This window comes from Phodopus roborovskii, unplaced genomic scaffold (assembly GCF_943737965.1).
Source record: "Phodopus roborovskii unplaced genomic scaffold, PHOROB, whole genome shotgun sequence".
NCBI classification, from domain to species: domain Eukaryota; kingdom Metazoa; phylum Chordata; class Mammalia; order Rodentia; family Cricetidae; genus Phodopus; species Phodopus roborovskii.
The window spans coordinates 13442538-13465500 of NW_026125281.1; the positions used below are offsets into that span (position 1 = coordinate 13442538).

The 22963-nt window shown below is 40.5% G+C and overlaps 1 protein-coding gene across 1 annotated transcript in view; it reads left to right on the forward strand.

The window, feature by feature from the left end:
• Window positions 1-19096, forward strand: part of Ca8 (carbonic anhydrase 8) — an 85919-nt gene extending 66823 nt beyond the window's left edge. The window contains exons 8-9 of the mRNA XM_051197404.1: window positions 2833-3002; window positions 18667-19096. Coding sequence (XP_051053361.1) covers window positions 2833-2967 — 135 coding nt within the window. The 3' untranslated portion in view covers window positions 2968-3002; window positions 18667-19096. The remainder of the gene's footprint in view (window positions 1-2832; window positions 3003-18666) is intronic.
• The last annotated feature ends 3867 nt before the right edge of the window (window positions 19097-22963 follow it).

Consider the following 22963-nt stretch of genomic DNA (forward strand, 5'->3'; position numbering starts at 1 on the left):
GATTTGGGGCAATGGCTAATGTGGAGATTTTCTTGGCTTCTCTGGCCCCAGTTTCCTCCTGCACGTAAAGACCCATTTCATATTGCTGTGTAGTGTTTTAGTGATGTTAACCGATGCTGTGGATTTCTCAGGTAGCATGGGCTTGGGGGATGCACATGACGGTTTCTGCTCCCTGTTTTAGCTTTTCTCACATTCTCACATTCACATGGGGTTCAAACCTGACAGGGTCAGAGCAAGGGCCTCAGAAGCCTGGAAACCTCCACGTGTCCCAAGCAAGAGATTATTGAGATGGGAGATGGGCTGAAGAATTGCTAAGAACAGAAGATGGGCTTAGACATTTGAAGAGCCCCAGAGTCCTTTATACTCGGGTTCTCCACAGGGCTAGAGGAGAGGCAGGGGCAGTATTCTGATGAGGGAAACCATGAGTTAATTAATTAATTAAACATTTCATACATGCATATAATGGAAGAGTCATATACATACTCTCCAGTATTACTCATATCCCCCCAAACCTCATTTCTTCTTCCTCTTCCTCCTCTTCCTCTTCTGTGATAATCTAATAAGTACAATTAGCACTACCCATAAGTGCATGGGTACAGAGCCATCCATTAGAGCATGGAAAACCTACTGTGGTCATATTCTCCATCAAGAGTGATTCTCCCTTCCTGAGCAGCTAACAGCTGGCAGCTGTTTATGTTAATGTCTTAATTAGGGTTTTTACTGCTGTGAAGAGACACTATGACCACAGCAACTCTCATAAGGAAAACATTTAATTGATGGCGTTTGCTTACAGTCTCAGAGGTTCCGTTCATTATCATCATGGTGGGGAACATGGAGGCATGTGGGCAGACATGGTGCTGGAGTAGCTGAGAGTCCTACATCTTGAAGGCAACAGGAAGTGGACTGAGACAGTGGGTAGTATCCTGAGCATAGGAAACCCCAAAGCCCACCCCCACAGTGACACACTTCCTCCAACAAAGCTACGCCCACTCCAACAAAGCCACACCTCTTGATAGTGACACTGCCTATGAGATTATGGGGGCCAATTGCATTCAACTGACCACAGCCTACCCGTCCCCCTCTTGTGTCTTTCTGGGTCTGAGTTACTACCTTACTTAGTATAATCTTTCCAGTTTCATTGCAGATGCCATTTTCCTTTACGACTGAACATTATCCCACTGTGTGTGTGTGTGTGTGTGTGGACTATAGTTTTTTTTTTTTTTAAACTCATTCATTGGTTGATGGACATTTGGTGTGATTCCATTTCCTATCTATTACGAATAGAAGAGCAATGAACATGGATGTGCAAGCATGTCTGTAGTAGGATATACAGTTCTTTGGGTTTATATCCAGAAGTGATAAAGTGATACAGCTTGATCATATGGTAGTTCTATTTCTTGTGTTTTTTTTTTAAACCTCCAGATTTATTTCCAAAGTGGTCACATTAGTTTACGCCCCCACTAGCAGCGCACAAGAATTCCCCTTGCCATATCCACATTAGTACTTGTTAATTGTTGGTGTTATTGATGAAGGCAGTATGACCATTCTAACTTCGGAGCGATGGAATCTTAAAGTGGTTTTAGCCTGCATTTCCCTAATGCCTAAGGATGTTGAGTCTTAATTAAGGGTTGCTTCTTAAGGTCTTTCTTACACACATGACAATTCTCTGTTCAGTTCATAGCCCATCTTAAAAAATAATTCTAATTTATTTGTAAATTATGTGTATGTGTCTCTGTGTGGGTATGTGCGTGTGAGTGCCTGTGCCCCTGGAGTCCAGAAGAGGGTGTCAGGTCTTCTAGAGCTGGAGTTACTGATGATTTTGCAGCTAGTGATGTGGGTGCTGGGAACTAAACTAGAGCCTTTGTAAGGGCAGTTTGAACTCTTAGCTGCTGAGTAGTCTTTTCAGTTCCCATAGGCTGTTCTCAAATTAGGTTGTTTCTTTCCTTTTATCTTTCTTTTGTTTCTCTTTTCTGTTCTTGTTTTTGTATTTTGAGACAGGGTTTCTCTGTGTAGTCTTGGCTGTCCTGGAACTCACTCTGTAGACCAGGCGCCAGCTGGCTCTGCCTGGCAGGTTGTTTATTTTCTTAATGTTTACTATTTTAGGGGGTTCTTTATATATTCTAGGCCCTATAATCCTCTGTCAAATGACTGCCTGGCAAAGATACCTCATGAATTCATGAATTCTTGTAGCAACTTTAGCAAGTAACCAGTGCTGACACATAGTGGCATCTGAGCATGTTGGGTAGGAGTGCACTTGGGAAATTTTTAGCAACATTTACTCCTTTCTTTATCCTTTTCTGTGTATGTGTGCTTTAAGTTGATACAAAAATTGTTTTTATGTTAGGATTTTCACATTAACAAACTCAGTAGGTTTCTACTGATTTGGAGTTACCTGGACTCCTACTGTCTTCCTTTAAAGGCCTTGTCTCATATCCTTAGATCTGGAACAACCAAATCTCTTTTCTTGCTCTATTTTTTATTGTTATTTTAGTGTGTGTGTGTGTGTGTGTGTGTGTGTGTGTGTGTGTGTATGCATTCTGTGAGTACAGTACCTCTGGAGGCCAGAAGTGGGCGACATATCCCTAGAGTTGGAGTTTCAGGCAGCTGTGAGGTGCCTGATGTAAGTGCTGGGCACTGAACTCAGGCCCTCAGCAAGGGCAAAATTCTTTCTTACCCACTGAGCTCTCTCCGGCTCTGTTTTTCTCCTTTTGAAGTTTACCTGTCATTTTCTCTCTAACACTGTCATCTGTGCACATTTTAAGTTGTTCATGAATCTGTGAACTTGTGAATGTGTGGCTAGTGACTAATCCTTTTTTCTGCTTCTCTTTTCAGATAGAAGAATTCCGAAGGCTGAGAACACACGTTAAGGGGGCAGAGCTTGTAGAAGGCTGTGATGGAATTTTGGGAGACAATTTCCGACCTACCCAGCCCCTGAGTGACAGAGTCATTCGAGCCGCGTTTCAGTAGGCAGCGAGACTGCGGTCAAGCTCATCTGCATCAGGGTATGTGAGATTAGACAAGGAAACAAGTTACCTTAACCCAGTATCCCAAAGTCTCATTTTAATATGTTTTTGATGCATTCTCATACCCCATTAATGATAAATCAGGTGGTCCTTTTTGTTTCATGCATTATTATACCTGGTTTGACTTCAGGTCAATTGGAAGTTCCTCAGAACTGCACATATGAAGCAGCCAGCCTCGTTTCCTCTCCTTTCTCAGTTGGCCAGTGTAGTTACTCTTCCACTTCTCGTAATTTGAGATGATGAAATCCAGCAAATGCACCATCATTAGGAGTGGGAAGAAGTATATAGTAATTCAGATGTTAAAAAGAGAAAGTCCAAGGGTGCTTTAGGCCCAACCTCAAAGTAGATGAGCTAAAGGGCTAAAATGAACTAAGTCCAAAATCACTATTGAGAACATTTTCTCACTGATTGTAGGTGTGCCCAGGGAAAGGCATTCATGATATCTGCTCTCATAGATCCTGGAGTCTGGGATAAGAAGTCTGACAGTAGAGAAATAGCACTCAAAATTCCACAGTTGCAAATGGTAATTAGTACATTGTGTGAATGAGATGAACTAAGGAAGTGCCAGAGGAACATCTAGGAAGAGAAACATCTTTCTGTGAAGGCTTCCAAGTGTTCTGGCTATGGGGAGGTAAGGTGTGGGTCCACTGAGGTCCCCAAAGGAACGCCTCATGTGTTTGGAGTATAGAAATACAGGGTGAGGTAGGTTAGATGCAAGTGGCAGATGTCAGTCACACTATTTGTGGACATATCAATAAACCTGTAAAGACTTTGATTCAGGGGATGGACTTTATTTCATGTCTCTTTTTATTAGAACACTCTAAGAAGAAATTGAACAGGTCGAATTAAAGTGAACCATAGACGGAGTAGAAAGATTTTAGAAATATGTTGGGTAGCCAAAGTGAGAGACATGGAGGCCTGGATCTTAGATTAGAAACAGTGGTGATGAAGAGTAGGGAATGCATCTGAAACAGAAATTGTAGATGATATCCAGTGATGAACTGGGTAAGGGTAGCAGGAGATGGAATTGTCAGGTTAATTACTAATGTTTGGGTCTTAGGAAACCATGGGTAGGACTCAATTGAATAACAGCAAGAAAGCTGGAGGAGGTTGTTTTGGGTTCAGAAAGATAAAGAGTTGGAGTTAGAACATCTTGATAAAGAGATACCTGTCTATCATAATAGTGGGCTGATAGGAAGGTTGCTAAAGTTTCATGGGTAGAGATGTAGAGATGACTGGTTAATGTTCTCACTGCTCAGAACAGATATCTGTTGGGAACAACTTATGGAGAAAGGAGTTGTTTTAACTTAGGGTTTCAGAGTCCAGTTCATGGTTGTTCCTCTTGTCTGCCCGGGAAGAACATGATGGTGCTACAGCCTTGTGATAGAGGACCTTCATGGAGACAGGAAGCACACAGAAAAAGGCCAGCACAGGACAGAGCCCAAAGGACATTCTTTAGTCATCTTCTTCCTCCATGCAGGCATTGCTCCTATCTCTCATCTTCTCTATCAATTCCATCATATTATGAATCTGTCAAAGGATTAGTCCATTGGATAGATCTGAGTCCCCATGGTCTAGTGGTCTGCGAGCACTTTCCCATGCATGCCCAATGGCAGGCTTTCCCAACCTCCTGGAAATTTCTTAATTCATGAAGTTGAAAATCTAACTTAAGAATCAGAAAAATTAGTCTGTATAAAATATGGAAGAATTTGGCATAGAGGAAAAATGTATGTGGCATTGAAATGTATCAGAGGGGTTATTTCACCAAGTAGTTATGAGATCTTATATGGGCCTTCACAGTATAGTTAATCAAAAGACAAGAAAGTTGGGTCATTCGTTCCCTAAAGTAGTCCCTTTCTTGAACAGTGAAGCTGAAAAGTTGATGTACGCAGCTTGACTGGAAGGCTCCCTTTTTCTGGCAGCAGCTCAGCTGAGGTCTCTACCCTGATGTTGTGAGTGGCTTGGCAATGAAGGGTGCATGTTTCCACGACTGAAGTTACTAGAGGGGTAGTGTTACAGGTACCACACCCTGGGCACTTTTCAAAAGGGTGTTTGTTTAACTTTAGAAATGGCTACCAAGTGGTTTCTCAAAGTACTTCCAGTGCCATCAGAAGGGTGAGCTACAGTGCCTTAGTGCATTAACTCTGTCTGGCTTTACTGGTCTTCCTAAAAGAGCTACCAACACATCAAGCACACAGATTAACAGTATTCATTGTGACATTTTATACATGTGTACCTTATGTATTTATCATGATCAACTATGTCAGGTGAGGCAGGATCCTGGGATAGATTTCATTTCGATCACAAGAGATACCAGAACTTGTCTTTGTGTACAGGGAAGGAGCAGAGGGTGCAGCTGACCAGTTTGTTCTTGGGGACAGATCTTGGTACTGAAGAATTGGAAATTTGGAAGACTGCAGCCCTGAACACACAGGGAAACTGGTTTTGTTAAGAGAGGGTGTTTTGCATGAAGAAGGAAGTCTGGATTTATAGACTGGACCTGTTTGTGCCTTGCTTTCATTTTTAAACGAGGAATAGGGTAGTAACCAGAAGGGTGTAAACGGCCGTGAAGTTGAAAAAAAGAGCCCAGTGGAGGAGAGGAGGGGAGGGGAGAGGAGAGGAGAGGAGGGAAGAGGAGAGGGCCACAGAAGAGGCTCATGGAGAGGTGTAAGGGCCTGGTGAGTGGTAACTTCGGAGGTTTTCCAGACCATCGCTGGCACTCTCTTGTGAATATAATTAACTGTAAATGACACTTTTAATGACATAATACTATTGCCTTGGGTGTTTGATTCATAGCAAGTCTAAACCAGAGTTCCTCCTGAGTATCTAAACAACCGTCACTATTTTCTGTGTGACCTTTGTCCCTCTGTCTTTCTCACACAGAGATAGAAATCTCATAGTGCTAATGAGATTTTGTATATTCCAGATCCTTAATTATTTGACAGAAAGATGACATTTACTTTTTCTAGGTTTTTAACTAATTACAATTGAGATATCTTTTTTCAAAGGGGGAAATCCCTCCAAATTTCTAATTCAGATTTTGTCCTTTTATGAGTGTATTTTTATCCTTTTGTCTTGAAATGTATAATACAAATGTATTCGTAGTTCTACATAAAATTATACTCGGAAATCAGATTTATAGATGTGTTCTTTTTATTTGATATTTAATAATGCCCTAAGGCACATCATTCAAATTTTTATTAAAGTGAAGTTATTTGACAGTCAGCCTTTGAATTTAATGCATGAATGTTTCATTTAAGCTCTTGGAACTAAAGAGGGTGGAATTCCATGGTAGTTGTTCTCTTAAAAATATTTAAAATAATTCAGATTTATTTCAGCTGTGCTTTTTGAAATAACTTTAGTTTCAGAATTAAAATGACAGGTTTTTAAAATGTAACATTTCTGGACATCTGGAGGGCCTTGATAAGAAGAATTATTGTTCCCAGGAGGAATCTGAGACCTTTTTATATTAGCATTTAAGGAGTGTGAATTAGGATTTGGTAGTTGTCTATGGAATTAGCATGTAACTCATCAAGGTGCTAGGACTAACTTTGGCTTACATTTCAGGGAGTCAATTGCTATTACAAGGTCAATTATTTATTGAAGTTTTAAAGAATATTTATGTGTATGTGTCAGTGCATGCCACATATGTGCAGATACCCATGAAGGCCAGAAAGTGGTCAGAGTCCCAGGAACTGGTGTTACAGGAGGGTGTGAGCATTCTGGAATGGGTGGTGGAAACCAAACACAGGTCCTCTGCAAGATCAGCAAGTTAATTAATTGCTGAACATCTCTCCAACCTTAATTCATCTTTGCAGTTTTCAAAATAGGATTCAGAAAAAAACAAATCTTAGTAACAGCAGTAAACAAGAAGACTAGGTTTGGTGTCCAGTTCACACATGACACATATTGGTATCATAGTACTGGCACTGATCTGTTGGAAAATAATTATTTGCATACTTTATTAAGTGTTAGCTAAATTTACAAGCTATTTGTCCTGGCCACAGAGTAGCTCGCCCAAGACTCAATACCATTATTACTCCATGACTGCAATTAGTCAATGATTTATCTTCTACAAGCACCAATCATGCATGTTTCCCTAGACAACTTTCTTTCCCTTCCTTAAAAATAAGAACGACAACAAACAGAATTTTCTTTTAGAATCTTTCAGATTGTTTTTGAGTCTTTGAAGCCACTCTCGACTGTGTTGAACTTCCCCCAGCGTGTGCTTTAGCAGTTAAATCATTTTATCTTCTTAGCTTTGATGAGGCAACAGCTAGCATCATTTCATTTCGGTTTTCTTTTGTGACCAGAAAGAATTCTAGGCCAGAAAAACACAGAGCATTATGGGAAAGGAAGGTCTGTGTGAGGAAGGTAAGGAGTGTCTCACTGTGGAAAACCACCCATTATCTCTCCAGGATAAACACAAAGCTCAGAGGCAGATGGTCCCTTATCAGCGCTTGAGCTTGAATCACTTAACATGGTGTCCAGCATTAACAGAAGTACCAAGGCTCCTCCACAGATAGGGCTGCTTTTTTCTATTATTGGATCCTGTAGAATTCCCTCATAATGAAATAGATTGTCCAACGTTTACAGAATGGTTATAGGAAAATGCCTAAACATCAGGGATGCCTAAGCCATCTCTTAGAATTTGATTATGTAATATAAAATCATTATTGGCCTGAGAATGAAAAATACGAGAATTTCATAGGCTCTTTTCAGGGTCACTGCACAATGCAAGTAATTCCTGCCTTGAAGTACCTCCCCTTTCCTTTTTTATGTTTTAGACATATTAATAATTTATTTTGTATAAAATTTCTGGAGTGATTTATTTTTTTCCCACTTGAGAATTTATAAGAGACAGTTTGAGAAGTAAACAAAGATTTTGCAGCCAATAACCAATGTATTGCTGACTGTTATGTTCTGATTCCTTAAATACAGTCAATTCCACGATTTTTATTTTTTTAACACCAAGGAATGTTTTCAGTTTAAAACCATCATGGCTGTTACCACTGCATGTGGTCTAAATATGTTCTGTTCATCTGGTCTGTTACCCTTTGCTCTAGAGATGTGTGTTGACATAAAAATGGCTTTAAATAGGCAGCTAAGAGAACATCAGCTAAGGGAAGAATTTACTTCTAGGCGTGCTAAGGCAGACTTTTCCTATAGGTGAGTAGGTCAGTTCTTAGACTAGGCTTTCGGGGTGCCGTGGGATAGAACCCTCTCAGTTCCTGGGAGAGCTTATTCCTCCAGGCCTCTTGGGTGCCTTTGACGTCAGGGTTTGTGGGGCGGGCTTGCCTGCTTCTGTCTCAACTAATTTTACCACGGCAAAGGCACAGGCAGCAGGGAAGTGAGCAGGGGTCGACGTTAATAAGATTTCATGGTAAGTCTCCAGCTGGAAAGGTAAAAGCTACAAATATAATTTGAGGAAATTGCTAAAAAGGAGTGCAGGAATCCCCAGAAATAACGTGCTCTTCAATCAGGATCTCAAGAAGATGTTTTCTCTTGGATACTTACTGCTCCTTTTAGCAGAGTGCATGGTAGAAGCACAACCACACAGAAAGCAACCCCCACACTAGTGCTCCATTCTGATTGAAACCTTCCAAGGGAAACATAATCTGTAGTTCACCTCTTTTCCCACCATCCAGCTCCCAAACACCAGCGTGGAGACTTCTAATTGACTAGGAAAGCTCAGCCTTCAGTTTATGCTTGCCCCACTCGATCTTATAAATTAACTTGTTTCTATATCTGTATTTTGCCTCGGGGCTTTTTGCCTTCCATTCTGCACATCCCTCTTTCCTGCTTCCTCAGTGTCTGTCTGACTGGCTGGACCCTGGCATCTTCCTGGTGCCTCCCTCTATCTCCCCCAAGCCTAGATCCTTCTTCCTACTTATTCTCTGTCTGCCAGCCCTACCTGTACCATTCTGCCTAGCTATTGGCAGTTCAGCTTTTTATTAGACCAATCAGGTGCCTTAGTCAGGCAAGGTGAAACAGCAAGACAAATATTCCACAACATAAACAAATGTAACACGGTTTTACATAGTTAAGCTAATATTGCACAACACAATCAAAGTAGGATTAGTAATTTACCTAAAAAATTTTTCTCATTTAGAAAGTCTCAGAGAATTTCCTAGAATGTTAGATTGGCTATTTACAATGTAGCCTGCTCCTGGGTAAGGTTAGATGGACCATAGGAATTGCTAGGCTTCCTTCACCCCAACCCCGACTCCAGGAACTTACCATCAGAAGTTCTGAGTATTCTACTGGCTTATGACTATTTAAATATAGTTTATATTTGAGGGAAACACAGTTTTCCTCCATCAAGTCTTTCCAATGTAAACTGGTCTTACTAGACTTTGTGTAGTTACTGGAGTTAGTTTATATCCTCATGCATTTAGCTTCTAGTTCATTTCTGTCTTCTAATAATGTGGTTATTGAAGTAGAATTTTTTGAGTACTAGAATTGAGTCTGTTTGTAAAGTAGTACATTAGGCCAATTTTTGTTCTGTAAGACTTCCAAGAATCTTTACTATGTTGATACACATTCTGGTGTAGCAAAGGGTTAGCAGGAGAGCAACAACAGGATTGTGTAGGAACCCAAATCATTCTTTGTCATTCTGGAAGACCTAAAGTGGGGAGGATAAGCAGAGCTAGCAGACATTCGGACCAGTGATCACTTGTTTCCTCTCTAGGAGAGGAAGGGCAGCTCTAGGGTGTGCTCTTTTTGTTTGGGTGTGTCAAAGAACTTCCTAAACTTATCAGTTGTATTCACGGTTCCTTTATGCCATCCAGGCTCTCTTCTTGCTGATGTTCAAAGGTGGGCTATGTAGACCCTGGCTGCCTCACCTTACCCCACATTTCTAATTTGTCACCTGTTTCTGTATGTTTTCCCTCTGATCTTCCAGAGCCTTCTAGCATCTCCATATCTACTATCACCACTTGCAAAGTCAGCATCAGATTATGTGCAACTGTTGGACTCATTCCATATAAAGCTGCTAAGGAAAAAGACACAGATAACACACAGCACTCAGACTCCTGTGTCAACTCCAGCTGCTTGTCTGTAGCTGTCTGGAGAGTGTTAATGATTCTGAATTCAGCTGTGAATGCAGTAGGAAAGGGTAATGCCTGGTATGGCTGCCATTGGTAGGGATGGGCTTTCTATTCTTTGCTGCAGCCCATCATGAAAGGTAACATTAACATGTGGCTTTAATGTTCTAGCTGATAACTATGGACTCTTTTGAAATGAGCTTTGGAAAATTGATCTGTTTTAGCCAGTACTGTGTTGGCTATTGTTAGCCATTACTGAGGAAGTAGAGAAACAAGTCAAAATGGTTTAATTCCTTGACCTTGTCAAATATCTTTATCATTTCTATTGAAGTTAAGGTCCAGATTTCACCTCCAATGTTTCACTTCATAATACTATATAGCATATTGCTTACAAACAGCAAGTGCTTGAGAAATCACAAAAACTGCCTGGAAGGTTGCGTTTCCTGAACATAGAGCAGTCCCTTTTCACTACTCCATAGGTTTGCTGAGTCCCCTTTCACGAATGAGCTCCTCACAGCCATGTGGGCTCTGCCTCCACAAACTAACCTAATGCCAGTCATGTGGTCTCTGTCTCCATGGTCTAACCTCCCCTCCAAGGCTCTACTTCCTAGTATCAACTCTGTAAGAACTGGGCAGGGTGGGAGGGAGGGCATAAACATTTAAACTGTTCGAGTATGCATGGGAGAACTCTTATTTATTTATCTATCTTATTTTACATATCGATCCCAGTTCCCTCTCCCTCCCTCCTCCTTTCCCCTCCCTCACACCCATACTCCCCCCACCATCCCTTCCCACCCCCCCCAACTCCACAGGGAGGGTGATGCCTTCCAGGAGGGATCAACAAAATCTGTCAAGTCATTTGGAGTAGAGACTAGGCCTTCCCTTCTGCCTCTAGGTTAAGGTTGTATCTCTCCATGGGGAATGTGCTCCCAAAGTGTATAGGAGAAATCTTGTAAGAGGAAATCAGATGCTGACATGTGCCTCCCGAGGCTAAGTAACTATCTACCTGAAAATGTTTTTAATGGGAATATAACCATTGACAAATGATTGCTTTTTAACTATGAGTTTTAGAAAAATGTTTTAAATGCTATATACACATAGACCTGCTTAACGCTCTAGCTATTTTAATTTAACTTCAGCATCGCAGTTAATTGTTTTCGTAACAGCTACAATACTCTATGCCTAGTGCTTTTGACAGACTCTGAAATATTTATTAAGATTATATAGATATTTCTCCAATCAAGAAATATGCCAAAAGGTAAGAGCTCCTCAAAATAAATTGCTAAAATTGTAAAGCCGTGACAACTTCAGACACATTTATTTATTCCCCTGCTTATTAACACAACCCCTGCAAGTGGTCTGTGTCCTTGCTCTTCTCCTCTCTCTGACTTCCCATCTTCATTCTGGGATGGGTTTGATGAGGAACCTAAGGCCGTTGGTTCTTGTCTACAGAAGAAAGGAAGCCTTCAGAGACTTCTGAGGAGCACAGTACTGAACTGGATCTCAAGAACCACGGTCTTTTGCCTGAGAGGTCCTCAACTAAATCATTCTAGGTGGTTACTCACTACGCTTCGAAGGAAAAAGTTAATAGGGCTTTGCTCCCTGGGAATGCCTCCTTTAGCCTTTACAGCAGCGTAATAGCCAAAGGCTACAGCCCACCACCTTCATGAAGTACATGCCTGCTGCTCACTGCCAGGATGCTGTCTTCATGGGGAGTATTTTTATTCTCAGTAAACACACAGATCTCTGATCAACATCAATTGCTGCATTTTAAGTGTTCTCAGATTCACACCATCCTCCCGTTCTACACCTGTGTGCTGCAGAAAATCAGCAGTGATTTTTTTTTTGCAGACTTGAAAATTCGTTCTGATTTTCCAAGAACTCACCATGTTTCTTTAATAGCATTTTTTCTTTAAAAAATGATTATCATTAGTCTATCACAGTAATAAAATTTCTGTAAAGCTAAAGAATAGAAATAAGAATAACAGTGTTGCTTGTAAATATTCAGGCGTCTGTACTGGACTGCCCTTGGGGTTCTGACAGGAAACGCCCTCAGCTGCATCCACTAAGAGCACCCCCGGTGCACCTTTTAAAAGGGCCCTGCCCACCTCCCATCTTTCTCTCTTTCTTTCCCTCTGTCTTCTCTCCCCCTTCTCCCCTCCTCCTCCCCCCTCTTTCCTCTCCCCGTCTCTGCCCTTCTCTCCTCTTTACCTCCCCATCACTTCTCCCTTCTCTGTCTCCTCTGTCTCCTCTCCCCCCCACCCCCGCCTGTATCTCTCACGTGCCCCTGGCTCTCTTTTCTGTTGCTCCTGTCTCCAGAGGATGGTCTTCCCCTCCCCTTTCCCATTCCCATTCCCTTTCCCCCCGATAAAAACCCTCTCCACATGCACTCTGTCATTTGGTGTCTCTTTCATTCTGCTTTTTAAATTACAACATTGCTAATAATCAAAATTGGTAATTCATGGCACATTTTGACACCTGAAATATTTACATAGGAAACAATGCAAACAACCCTTTCTCATAATAGCTGCGCAAATCCCAATCCAGCTTAATTTTATTGAAAGAATTATGCCTGAACTGGTGAAAAATGAAGAATGTGTGGTTTCAATTAAGAAGTAATTAAACACTCAATCACCCTTACAACACACCAGGGAGTGAGGAAGAGGGAAGAAAAATGTGACTCACTGTAGTGTATAAAATGGCTTCGTTAATTAGTTTAGTGCTAATTGAGATTGAAAAAGTGTCACACTATGACATAGGTTTATTTCTAAATAATTGTAAAAGCTAAGTTGAGTGTTTTCTAACTCCAGTGCAGAACAATGTGGGTAAATGTTTCTGTACAGATGCTGGTGAGTGATGGAGAGGCTGGTGTTCTTGCGTTTATTTCAGAGATAAAGAAATTGAAGCAGAGAAATGCTGAGTAGCTTGCTAAAGTCACAGCCAGGAAAGCCATTCAGATCTGGTGGGACTCAGATAATTCCCTGGGAATGAGGTCATCTGAGGAGGCAGAGAGAAATGTATCCGTTTTCACTTTATGGGCCATGTTGCTAATTCCTGAGGGTTCACCTATTCACATGTGCCCGCCATGTGAATAAGGTGTGGAGTGAGGTCCGGTCCACGTCCACCTTTCCCTCTCCAGTCTGGGCTGTAACAGGTTAACCTGACTTTATTTACTTATTTATTTGCTTTCTCTTTCTATGACTCCAAATGTAATTGGTAAATGTTGGTGCTTAAAATGTCAAGCCACACAGCACTTAAGGAAGCATTGGCACACACCTCTGGGACTTGGCTGCCGGTGACAGCCATCACCAGCCCCAGGTGTCCTAGCATGGTGGAGATTCTGTAGCTTGGATGTGAGGGTGGGCATGAGTCCATGAGTGTGCCCATGACAGTCATGGATACCGCTTTCCCTTCACATAAAGAAAGGTAGTGGTTGGGAGGCTACAAAGAGAAAATGAAATCCACATGTTGAGCAACATTTATTCTGCAGTAAAGCATGTAAGGCATATTACTTGTGTGCATTGATCTATGTATGCATCTGTGTATACATGCATGTAGTGATCCATGTGGGGTGTTTTGTGTATGCTGTCTGTCTGTCCACTAACCTGATGCTATGTCTTCTTGTCATTGAGTAGTGGCATGCATGTCATACTTTTAAGTGTTTGTTAAGTTTAGGTTATTTTTTAAAAATAAAGATTCATTTATTTTATGTGTGTGAGTGTTTTATCTGCATGTATATGTGTGTACCATGTGCATGCCTGGTGTTCATCATTGGATTCCCCTGGAACTGGAGTCAAGGCTGTTTGTGAACCACCTGGTGGGTACTTGGAACTGAACCCAGATCCTTCAGGAGAGCAGCAAGTGCATTTGACCACCAAGCAATCTCTGCATCGCTAGTATGCTACTCTTAAGCATTTCTGAAATTTGTTTACACTTGGGTCATCCCAGTGTTCTTTTATAATCAATTATACTGTGGCCTAGTTAGTGATGGATTTTCTTAAAATCTCTTAGTAATGTAATTATCAGAGTTTTATTTTAACTCCGAGAAAAACGTTACTGTCCTCAAGAGCTGTGAAAATTCATGCCCCAAGGTGTCCAGCTGTGGCCTACTTTACTTTTACCAGAGTCCTTCAGGAATCCTAATCATTGCAGTCTGTACAAGGATGGCTGTCTGTATCACAGCGAGTCCTAGATGCCCTGTTCTGTTCCCTTGTTTTGTCTAGTGATGTCACTAAGCACACTGCTTGTGACATTAGTGTGGACACGGCCCTTTACCAGTCTATTCTGGCTGTTCTCACATGTGTAAGATCTCCAGATAAACTGGACAGTCATTTTATCAGAAGAATAGAAGTAACAAAGGAGAGTAACAAGATACAGTGGGGAAAAAAGAAGGAAAGAATGTCACCAGAATGTGTGACTTGCATTGCATTCACTTAAGGGAGTTTATTTCTTTACGATATTGAGGGACAAATGGTAGATACTTGTTTAGTACAACTACTATAATCTTTTATCATTCATATATTGAAAGGCTTTATTTCATATATTTTGCCCTTCATTGAAGTTTCTCAGGGTGGCATATTTGGGCAGAGTCAGCTAGGGTGTGGCTGAACACTGTGCACAGTGACGGCGAATGCAGGCCCTTCGCTGGCTCCCTTACTTGGACCGATTATCAGTAGCCATTCAGCCTTTGCCTCCTCATAAATGGAGACAGCAGGTGCTTTAAGTTCCTCATGAGGTAATGTTAAGCTCCAGGTTAGCATTCCTGAAGTATGAACACTTACTGTCACCGGGATGCTTGTGATGGTTCGTATTGACTACTGCCTTTTCCCGTTTTATTTCTGCATTCATTAATGTTTTGTGAAAAGCATAATTTGTTAGGCCCATCCCAGCTTTTCTAATGATCCTTTCATATAGTTTCTAGTGACTTTCAGTTGCTTATTTTGAGTTTTCAAGCTAAACTATAGTAGCATTTGTCAAAAGTAACCATTTTATGTATTTCTAATTTGAATAATTCTTACTCCTTTGCATCAATGGGTACTTCTATGGATTTTAAATAATTACCTGTGGTGTCTTCTGTCCTTATTTTCTGATGATTGGACCTCTAAGCCCAGAGCCTTGTTCCCCTTATCTTTCCTGGGAGTGAGTATTCAACAAAAACTGCAGTAGCTTCCAGCTTAGGGCTGAGGCAGGTGTTCATAGCTAAGTCCAAGCCAGAGGAACTTGTGCAGCCCACCCCAAGAGCATGCCATTAGTGCCGGGGAAAATAGCCAGTTACAAAGAGCTCTCGTTCTTAGCACATCACCATTTTTCTTTTTTCTTTTCTTAAGTTAATTTCTTTGGACTTATTTATTGTATGTGTGCGAGTATTTTGCATGCATGTCCGTGTGTGTACTATGTGTGTCTGTTGCTTGTTTTTGATGGCAGAAAGGAGTTTGAAGTCCCCGAACTGAGGCTGGAATTGTTGGGAGCCATGTTCTGTGTGCCGGAACCAAACCCTGGTCCTCTGCAAGAACAAATGTGCTTCTAACCTCTGAGCCATAACTAGCCCCGTGACACCGTTTTCGTTGGTTTATTTATTCTTCACTCACACATTACATCCTGACCACAGTTTCCCCTCCCTCCTCTCATGCTATCCCTCTCCCCCACCCTCCCACACATCTCCTCTCCTTCCTAGATATACTCCTCCATTTCCCTTCAGAAAAGAGCAAGCCTCCCAGGGAGAGCAACCAAATAGGTTATAGCAAGTCACAATAAGACTAGACACATGTCTGAAGGCTGTGTGAGAAAGCCCAGTAGAAGGAAACAGGTCCCAAAAGCACACAAAAGAGTCAGAGACAGCCCCTGCTCCTATTGCAAGGACACCAAGCTACACAACTATAATGTATGTGCAGAGGACATAGCTCAGACCCCTACAGGCTCCCTGGTTGTCGGTTCAGCCTCTGTGAGCCTCTGTGAGCTCTGCTTAGTTTATTCTGTGGGCCATGCTCTTGTTTTGCAAAGGGATACCTTAGTAGATAGTCATCTGAGTCAGACTTCTTGTCTCTGACATCAACCTCTGACCTTCAGCAGCCTCTGAGGGGCAGGATGTGTGCACACGTGCACTTGTATTGTTCATAGCTTTTCAGGAAATTCTCTAAAGGGATCTGAATCGCACGCTTTCCCTGGGGTCTCTTCATAGAAGACAAATTAAGGTTCGAAATAGGCATTTGAAAGATAACATCTGTTATAATTATATTGAAAGAATTGGTGATTTAATAGACTCTTTCAAATGTGGTCATGCTTCAAGGTTATTATTGTGCATAATAATCATTGCAGAACAGAAAATTCCCTCTACATTTAAGCTTTTCTGTTTATATTTAGACAAATGGGTATTTGGAAGACATCCCGAAGAGGAGAATGCTAGCCTGATTACCTCTGTTTATTTGTCATTTCTTTAGATTGTTTTATCAAACATTCATGTTCTGGTGACCAGATGACATGATTATCAGAAAGAGTTTAGAAAGTACACAGGATGCATCAAAAGGAATGTTTGTCATAAATAATGTTCACTGATTGAGCATTGACAATTTTGTTTTTAGCACAAATCACATTAAAATAATAGAAAGAACTTCTTTGAGTGTATGAACTCACGTGGATGGGAAAGCAAGAGGCAAGACAAAGGTGGCAATATCTTAGAAGTTGGAAGCACATGGTAGCATGGTGATGGAGGTAGCAGATGTTTCCACGACAGGCTCTCAGGGTCCTGGGAATTTGCAGCAGATGTTTCCGGTCATTGGAAGGCAAAGAAGCTTGTGTTAGCTGTGTTGTTTGGGTACCATCTGAGAAGCAGTTATACCTTAAAATCCCCTTCTCAGGCCTGGCAGAAGCCTGGAAAGTACTTACCTTGTGGAGAGGACTCAAAAGAGTTGATAATAGGGATGTTAGGTTGCCTCACTGGAATAGGGTGGAAGAGCTGTTTCCTGAGAACTTGTGGTCTCAAAATGACAGTCTATTTCCCAGCTGACCCACAAGGGGAATGCCCAGGGTGGCGGGCCATGGAGTGAGGTTCCAGACATCAGCCAGTGCAGAGACCTGGTAGAGTTGGGGATGAGCTTCGAGAAGAGGTATCTGAGAGATGCAAATGCAAAGAGAAAGGATTATTGTGTAGCCTGGAAGGACTTGAACTTGCTATGTAGACCAGATTGGCCTGGAACTCAAGGAAACCTGCCAGTTTCTGCCTCTTCATACTGGGATGAAAGGTGTATGACACCCCGCCCAGCCACAAGATATGCCTTAACTTCTTGAAGCAAGTAGGCCAATTGGTGGGTGGTGTTGGATTAAATTAATTATGAAAAATCTAAGAAGCTAATTCAATTCAGAGAAAGCAAAAGCAGGAAAGAAAGAAAATCAAGTGAAACCTATAGCTTCATTTTGAATATTATTTATCATTACTATAATATAAAATAATTGATTCAACCAAAATTACAGGGTAGGATGGTGGTATGGACTGATGCACTTGTCTTGGATGATGTGCCTGTGTGTGTGGGGGGGGGGCGGGAGAAGGGGCTGACTAGGGGAAGAACTTCAAATCTCCCCTTGCCCTTGGAACAGTCAACACCTAATACTTAAGCAACTTGGGGGGTGTGCTTAGGATCATGGTCTGTTATGATCACAAAATCATCCATGGAAAGAACTGACGAGAAAGTTGCTGGCATGAGAGAGAGAAAACAGGTAGTCTTCACAGCAAACATTTTTACTTATCATAATTTTGAGAGAAATAAGAAAGTAAAATAGGAACACTTGCTGCTGGCATGTTGCTGTACATGTTTACACGTACGCATACATGTGTGTGCAGTTGCACACATGCATATGTGCCCTCTTCCCTGGAGCATTTGCTTCGGGTCAGGTAGCATGCTGGGCCTGTGCCATCATGGCGGGAGCATGGCATCAGTCAGGCAGTAGCTAAGATCTTACATCCTGAGACCCAACTATGAGGCAGAGAGAGCTACTTGGGAACAGCCTGTGCTATTAAAACCTTGCAGCCTGGCTCCAGTGACACACCTCCACACACTTCCTAACCCTTCCCAAATAGTTCCTCCAGCTGGGAACCAGGTATCCAAACAGATGGCCTTCTTTTCAAACTACCACACTGGGAAACCCGTGGATTGTTATGCTCCCGAAGTATTGTGCCCTGTATTAGTCTACAGGTAGCTGTGCAATTAGTAGGACCGTTAAGATGCTTTCGGGTGATGAGGAAGTGGTTACTATCCAGCTATGATCGTTACACATGAAATTGATAGCAGTTTTACACATGAAATCGATAGCAATTTAAACCTTCATTTTTATTAGAACAGTCATATAAGTATTTCATTTATAATATAGCTCAACTATTAATTTGGTTGAAAGTACCCATGGCTGTGACAAGATACTCTATCTCTTCCTGACATAGAAGCGACTTATGTATGTGAGAACATTATAAAGATAGCAAACTTGTGACAATATTTTAAAATTTCTACATTCTCTCATGTTTAAGTTTTACTGCTGTAGTTGGACTCTAGACATGCTGTTTGCTGTGTTAGGGTGCCGATGATCTAACGGCTTCATTCTCTTGCCTGAAGGAGGAAGACAGTGGTCCCATGGCACCCTTGGATGAGAAGTGGAAACTCCTGAGTGCCAGCTTCGTTTTAACCCCCAAGCCTGCATTATCTCCAGCTACTCCAGCTCTGATGGATATCTGTGGCCGTTGTCTGCATATATGCTGTTATAAAACATTAGAAGTGGCTGTTCACTGTAAAGAATCTCTGTGTATGTGCACACACCACAGCTTCTGGGATTCAGACTTTTGCACATACTGCTAATTGCTTATGTGTACAAAAATGAAAGTAGTTTTCAGACCTATTGATATGACTGTATCATACATCAATAATAGACAAGAGAAACCCTCCACACTTCTAGAGCCAAGTTGTTCATTTCCTATCTGTATTAGAAAATATGCTCATCCCAGCCTAGTGTAATTCTTGATAATAAAGTAAGAGTTTTGATCTACAACAGCCTAGAACTTCAAATTACAACATGAAGGAATCATAAAAATTATCTTGTGTGTTTTTTAACAATCATCTCAAACTTAATATCAAGCCTGTTCATTATAGAAAACAATTTTGGAATTAATGAAAAATGCTTTATATATTATATTTTAAATAACTTAATTGAATCTAATATAGTTATAGCATATCAGAAACTATGGCTTCTACGAAGTTAAGAATAGCATAAGAAATAAATAGGAAGATAGGGGAACTGTGATAGCTTTGTTCTCCATAGTAGAAATATAATTCAATAGCATACTATATTAGTTTAGTATTGTACACTTTGTGAGACTTCAAAATACTTTATTCTATAGATTGAACTTCTGTGTTGTGGCAAGACAGGCTTGATCATACCCTTATTTTAATAGTGGCTGTCCATTAAGCACATCTTTAGTCACAGAATGCTGTAAAGTAGTAGAGATGCTAGCAAACAGCAAGGACTTAATGAATAAAAGGTGATTATACTTGTTTAAAAAAAACACCAAAAAAAAAAAAAAAATGGCTTCAGTAACAATCTCAATTTGGAGGGATTTGGTGGTGGTAGGTAGAAAGCCACCTTTTCTGAAATTTTTAGATCTGTTTAGCAGAGACTGCATTAATGGTAACAACACAACATTACACAAGACCTTCCAAAAAACAGAAGCAAAGATGGCTGGAAGGAAGACGAGAGCCATGGTCCTAAGGAAAGTGGGAGCTGAGAAGGGTCAGGAGCCCCAGAACACAAAAAAGCAGCCCCAGGCAGGACCTCCTGGTACAGACAGGCCTTGGGTACTTGTTTTCTTGTAGCTTTTAGTGTTTGCTAAAAATGAAATGGCAAAGTATAGGTTAAATAAAACAAACAAACAGACAAAACAACTCTGCCGTCTATACCTCTGTACCATACAGGCTAGTACTAGGAGACATGTTCAGCTGTAGCTGCAAGGGCATCATCGTTTATAGCTAATGGACTACATCTACAGGCTTTCATGCCCAGCCAGTCAAGTGGCACATCTGGTGCTTATTTGGTAGATCAGTGCCTGGGACACAGTCACACATAAGTATCTGTGTCCTACAGGACAGACCTGGACTTGAGCTCTTGGTTTTCATGTCTCATACTTCTTTCAGTCTTTACCCATCTAACCCTAAAATGTATAAAGTGGAAAATGTAGCTACAGAAACTAATATAATTGACTTCCAGAGTGATAGCTGTCTGTCACATACTTATCCTCTAGTCTAAGATAAGAATATCCTAAAGCAACCAAGTTTATTTTCTGAGTATTTTCTTAAATGATCATTTAAGATTAGCATCCATGGTGAAGCTTAATACTCTTTATATTCTTTTTATCTTTTATTTATTGATTTACTTATTTTGAGAGGAGTTCTCACTGTCTAGCCTTGACTGCCCTGGCTATCTCTGTGTGGATCAGATTGGCTTCATCTCACAGAGATCCACCTGACTCTGCTGGATTTAGAGGTGTGTACCACTAAGCCCAACCAAGGGCTGATTGCCACTGATTCAGAGTACAAAGACAAATGTGTTGGCATGAATGGATTTGAAAGTCTAACTTTTTCATCAATGAAACTGTAAATAAATAGTCTCAAATCTGCGTTACTCTGGTGGTGAGTGGGAAAGGAAACCAGAAGTTATGTGATGGAACCTGAGGCTGGATGAACCCTCTGGAGCAGACATGAAGGAGGCCATTAGCTGGGAATGTGTGATGAATCTCACCAATACTGACATTTAAAGCAAAGGCAATAGACTGAGGTGCCTCCCATGCAGCTTTCACACCTGACTTGTGGTCATTAATGAAGCTAATGGTATGTGAGGGACATTGATCTCGGAAGGTTTTTCAGCCAAGATACTGTCAGTCTTCCAACTGGAACAAAAGTGCATGTGTTTGTATGTGTGTGGGCACATATATGCCACTGTGGAGGTTAGAGAATTACTTTGAGGATGTTGGGCCTCTCTTTCTACTATGTTGGGCCTGGGGATGAAATCAAACTTAAGTCATCAGTCACTACCATTGATCCCTTTCAAAGAGTCCTTTCCTTTTGTTGTTGTGTGGTCCATCCAGAGGCTTGCCAATCTTCTTAATCCTCCCAAAGAACTGAAGCTTGATTTTGTTGTTTTTCTCTGTTGTGCTTTTTGCTGTTGTGATCTGCATTTTCTTTCATTACTCGATGCTTACTCTGCTTTTAAGCACTGCTTTTTCCATTATCTTAAGGGGTAAGATCAGGTTATTTATTTGAGATTTTTCTGTTTTAAATCAAGACATTTGCTGTAGTAAGTTTTCCTTGCACACTTTTAGCAGCAGCCGATAGATTTTGCAATATTTTTAAAATTTTCTTCCACTTTAATGTATTCTGCACAATTTGTACTTCTATGTTGAACCCAATTATCATTTAGAAGTATGTTGTTTATTTAATTTGGACATATTTATGAGTTCCTAAGTTTTCATATTTACTTATTATTTCGTGTGTGTGTGTGTGTGTGTGTGTGTGTGTGTGTGTGTGTATGTGTGTGTGTAGGCAACATAGTTGGTGTGCTCTGAATCCTTTACAAGTTGTGTAGTCTTTCTTTTATCTCATGGAAAATTGTATAGGTATGCTGAATGTGGGTGCTATTTCTCCTTTTGTGCAGTGTGTCCTCTAGAAGCTTATTTTAATGTTGACTTATAGTTTTGGTTAAGTCTTCTATTTCCTTGTCAGTCTTCGGCCCATTTCTGCTCATTAATGGGGTAGATATTGAAGTCAACAATTACTCGTTAAATAGCCTCTCTTAAATTCTTTATTTTCTTTGTGTACATTGGTACTCTGTTTTTCAAGGATATATATATTTATAACTGTTAAATTTTTTGCTTTTTGAGTTTATATTTATAGTGGTTTATTCCAGGATATATATATATATATATATATATATATATATATGTGTGTGTGTGTGTGTGTGTGTGTGTGTGTGTGTGTGTATAATGTTCATATATTTGAATTTCTGAGAATTGATTTTAGATTTATACCAACTTGATTATTATGATCTACTTTATTCCAAAATAGCCCCTGACTTAACAACTTTTTTGTGTATGTACACACACATATACACACACATATATATATTCCTTGTCATATGACCATAGCATATTATCTTGCATTTATAGATGTATCAACCTCAACAATATATTTTAGAATAAATACTCCATCTGATTATATACATTATCAAAGAGCTTGATAAAGAAGATTGAATATATTCATAGAGTTTCTCATTTAATCTTATTTGACACTCTCCTTATGTTCATTTGTCCCAGTGATTCAAGTTATTGAGAAGTGTCAGTTCTTGATCTAGTTCTGCTTTATTCCCATCTGTCGTTATGCTGTCATTGTCAAGAATGATGCACTGTCTTTATGTGTGTTGTAGGTCTAATGGTACTACTATATAGTAGAGCTTTATATAATTGTCTTTTAAATGATAGTATTAATAAGACATTGCTTATTTTTAAAGACCCTAAAGTGATAGTATAAGTAAGAAGTGACCACCTCACACTCCTTTATAATGACCTAATTATAGTTTCTGATGTTATGCTATTTTGGAAAAGGTTCAGATTAGTGTCTGGTATCTCCAGGGTTCGGGCTGAGGATCTTAGTTTAGCATTGCTTTGGAGTAAGTCTACAGGAAGTTCTTGGTTTTTGTTTAGACATAAAATCTTCATTTCACCCTTTGTGAAACTTGGTTTTGCTGGATATAAGAGTTTTCACTAATGTTTTTTTATCAAACAAGTGATGGTTCCCTGTCTTCTAGGGTCTACAGTTTCTGGTGTTATTTTATCAGTTATACTCACCTCTGAGTAATAAGTTGCTTTTA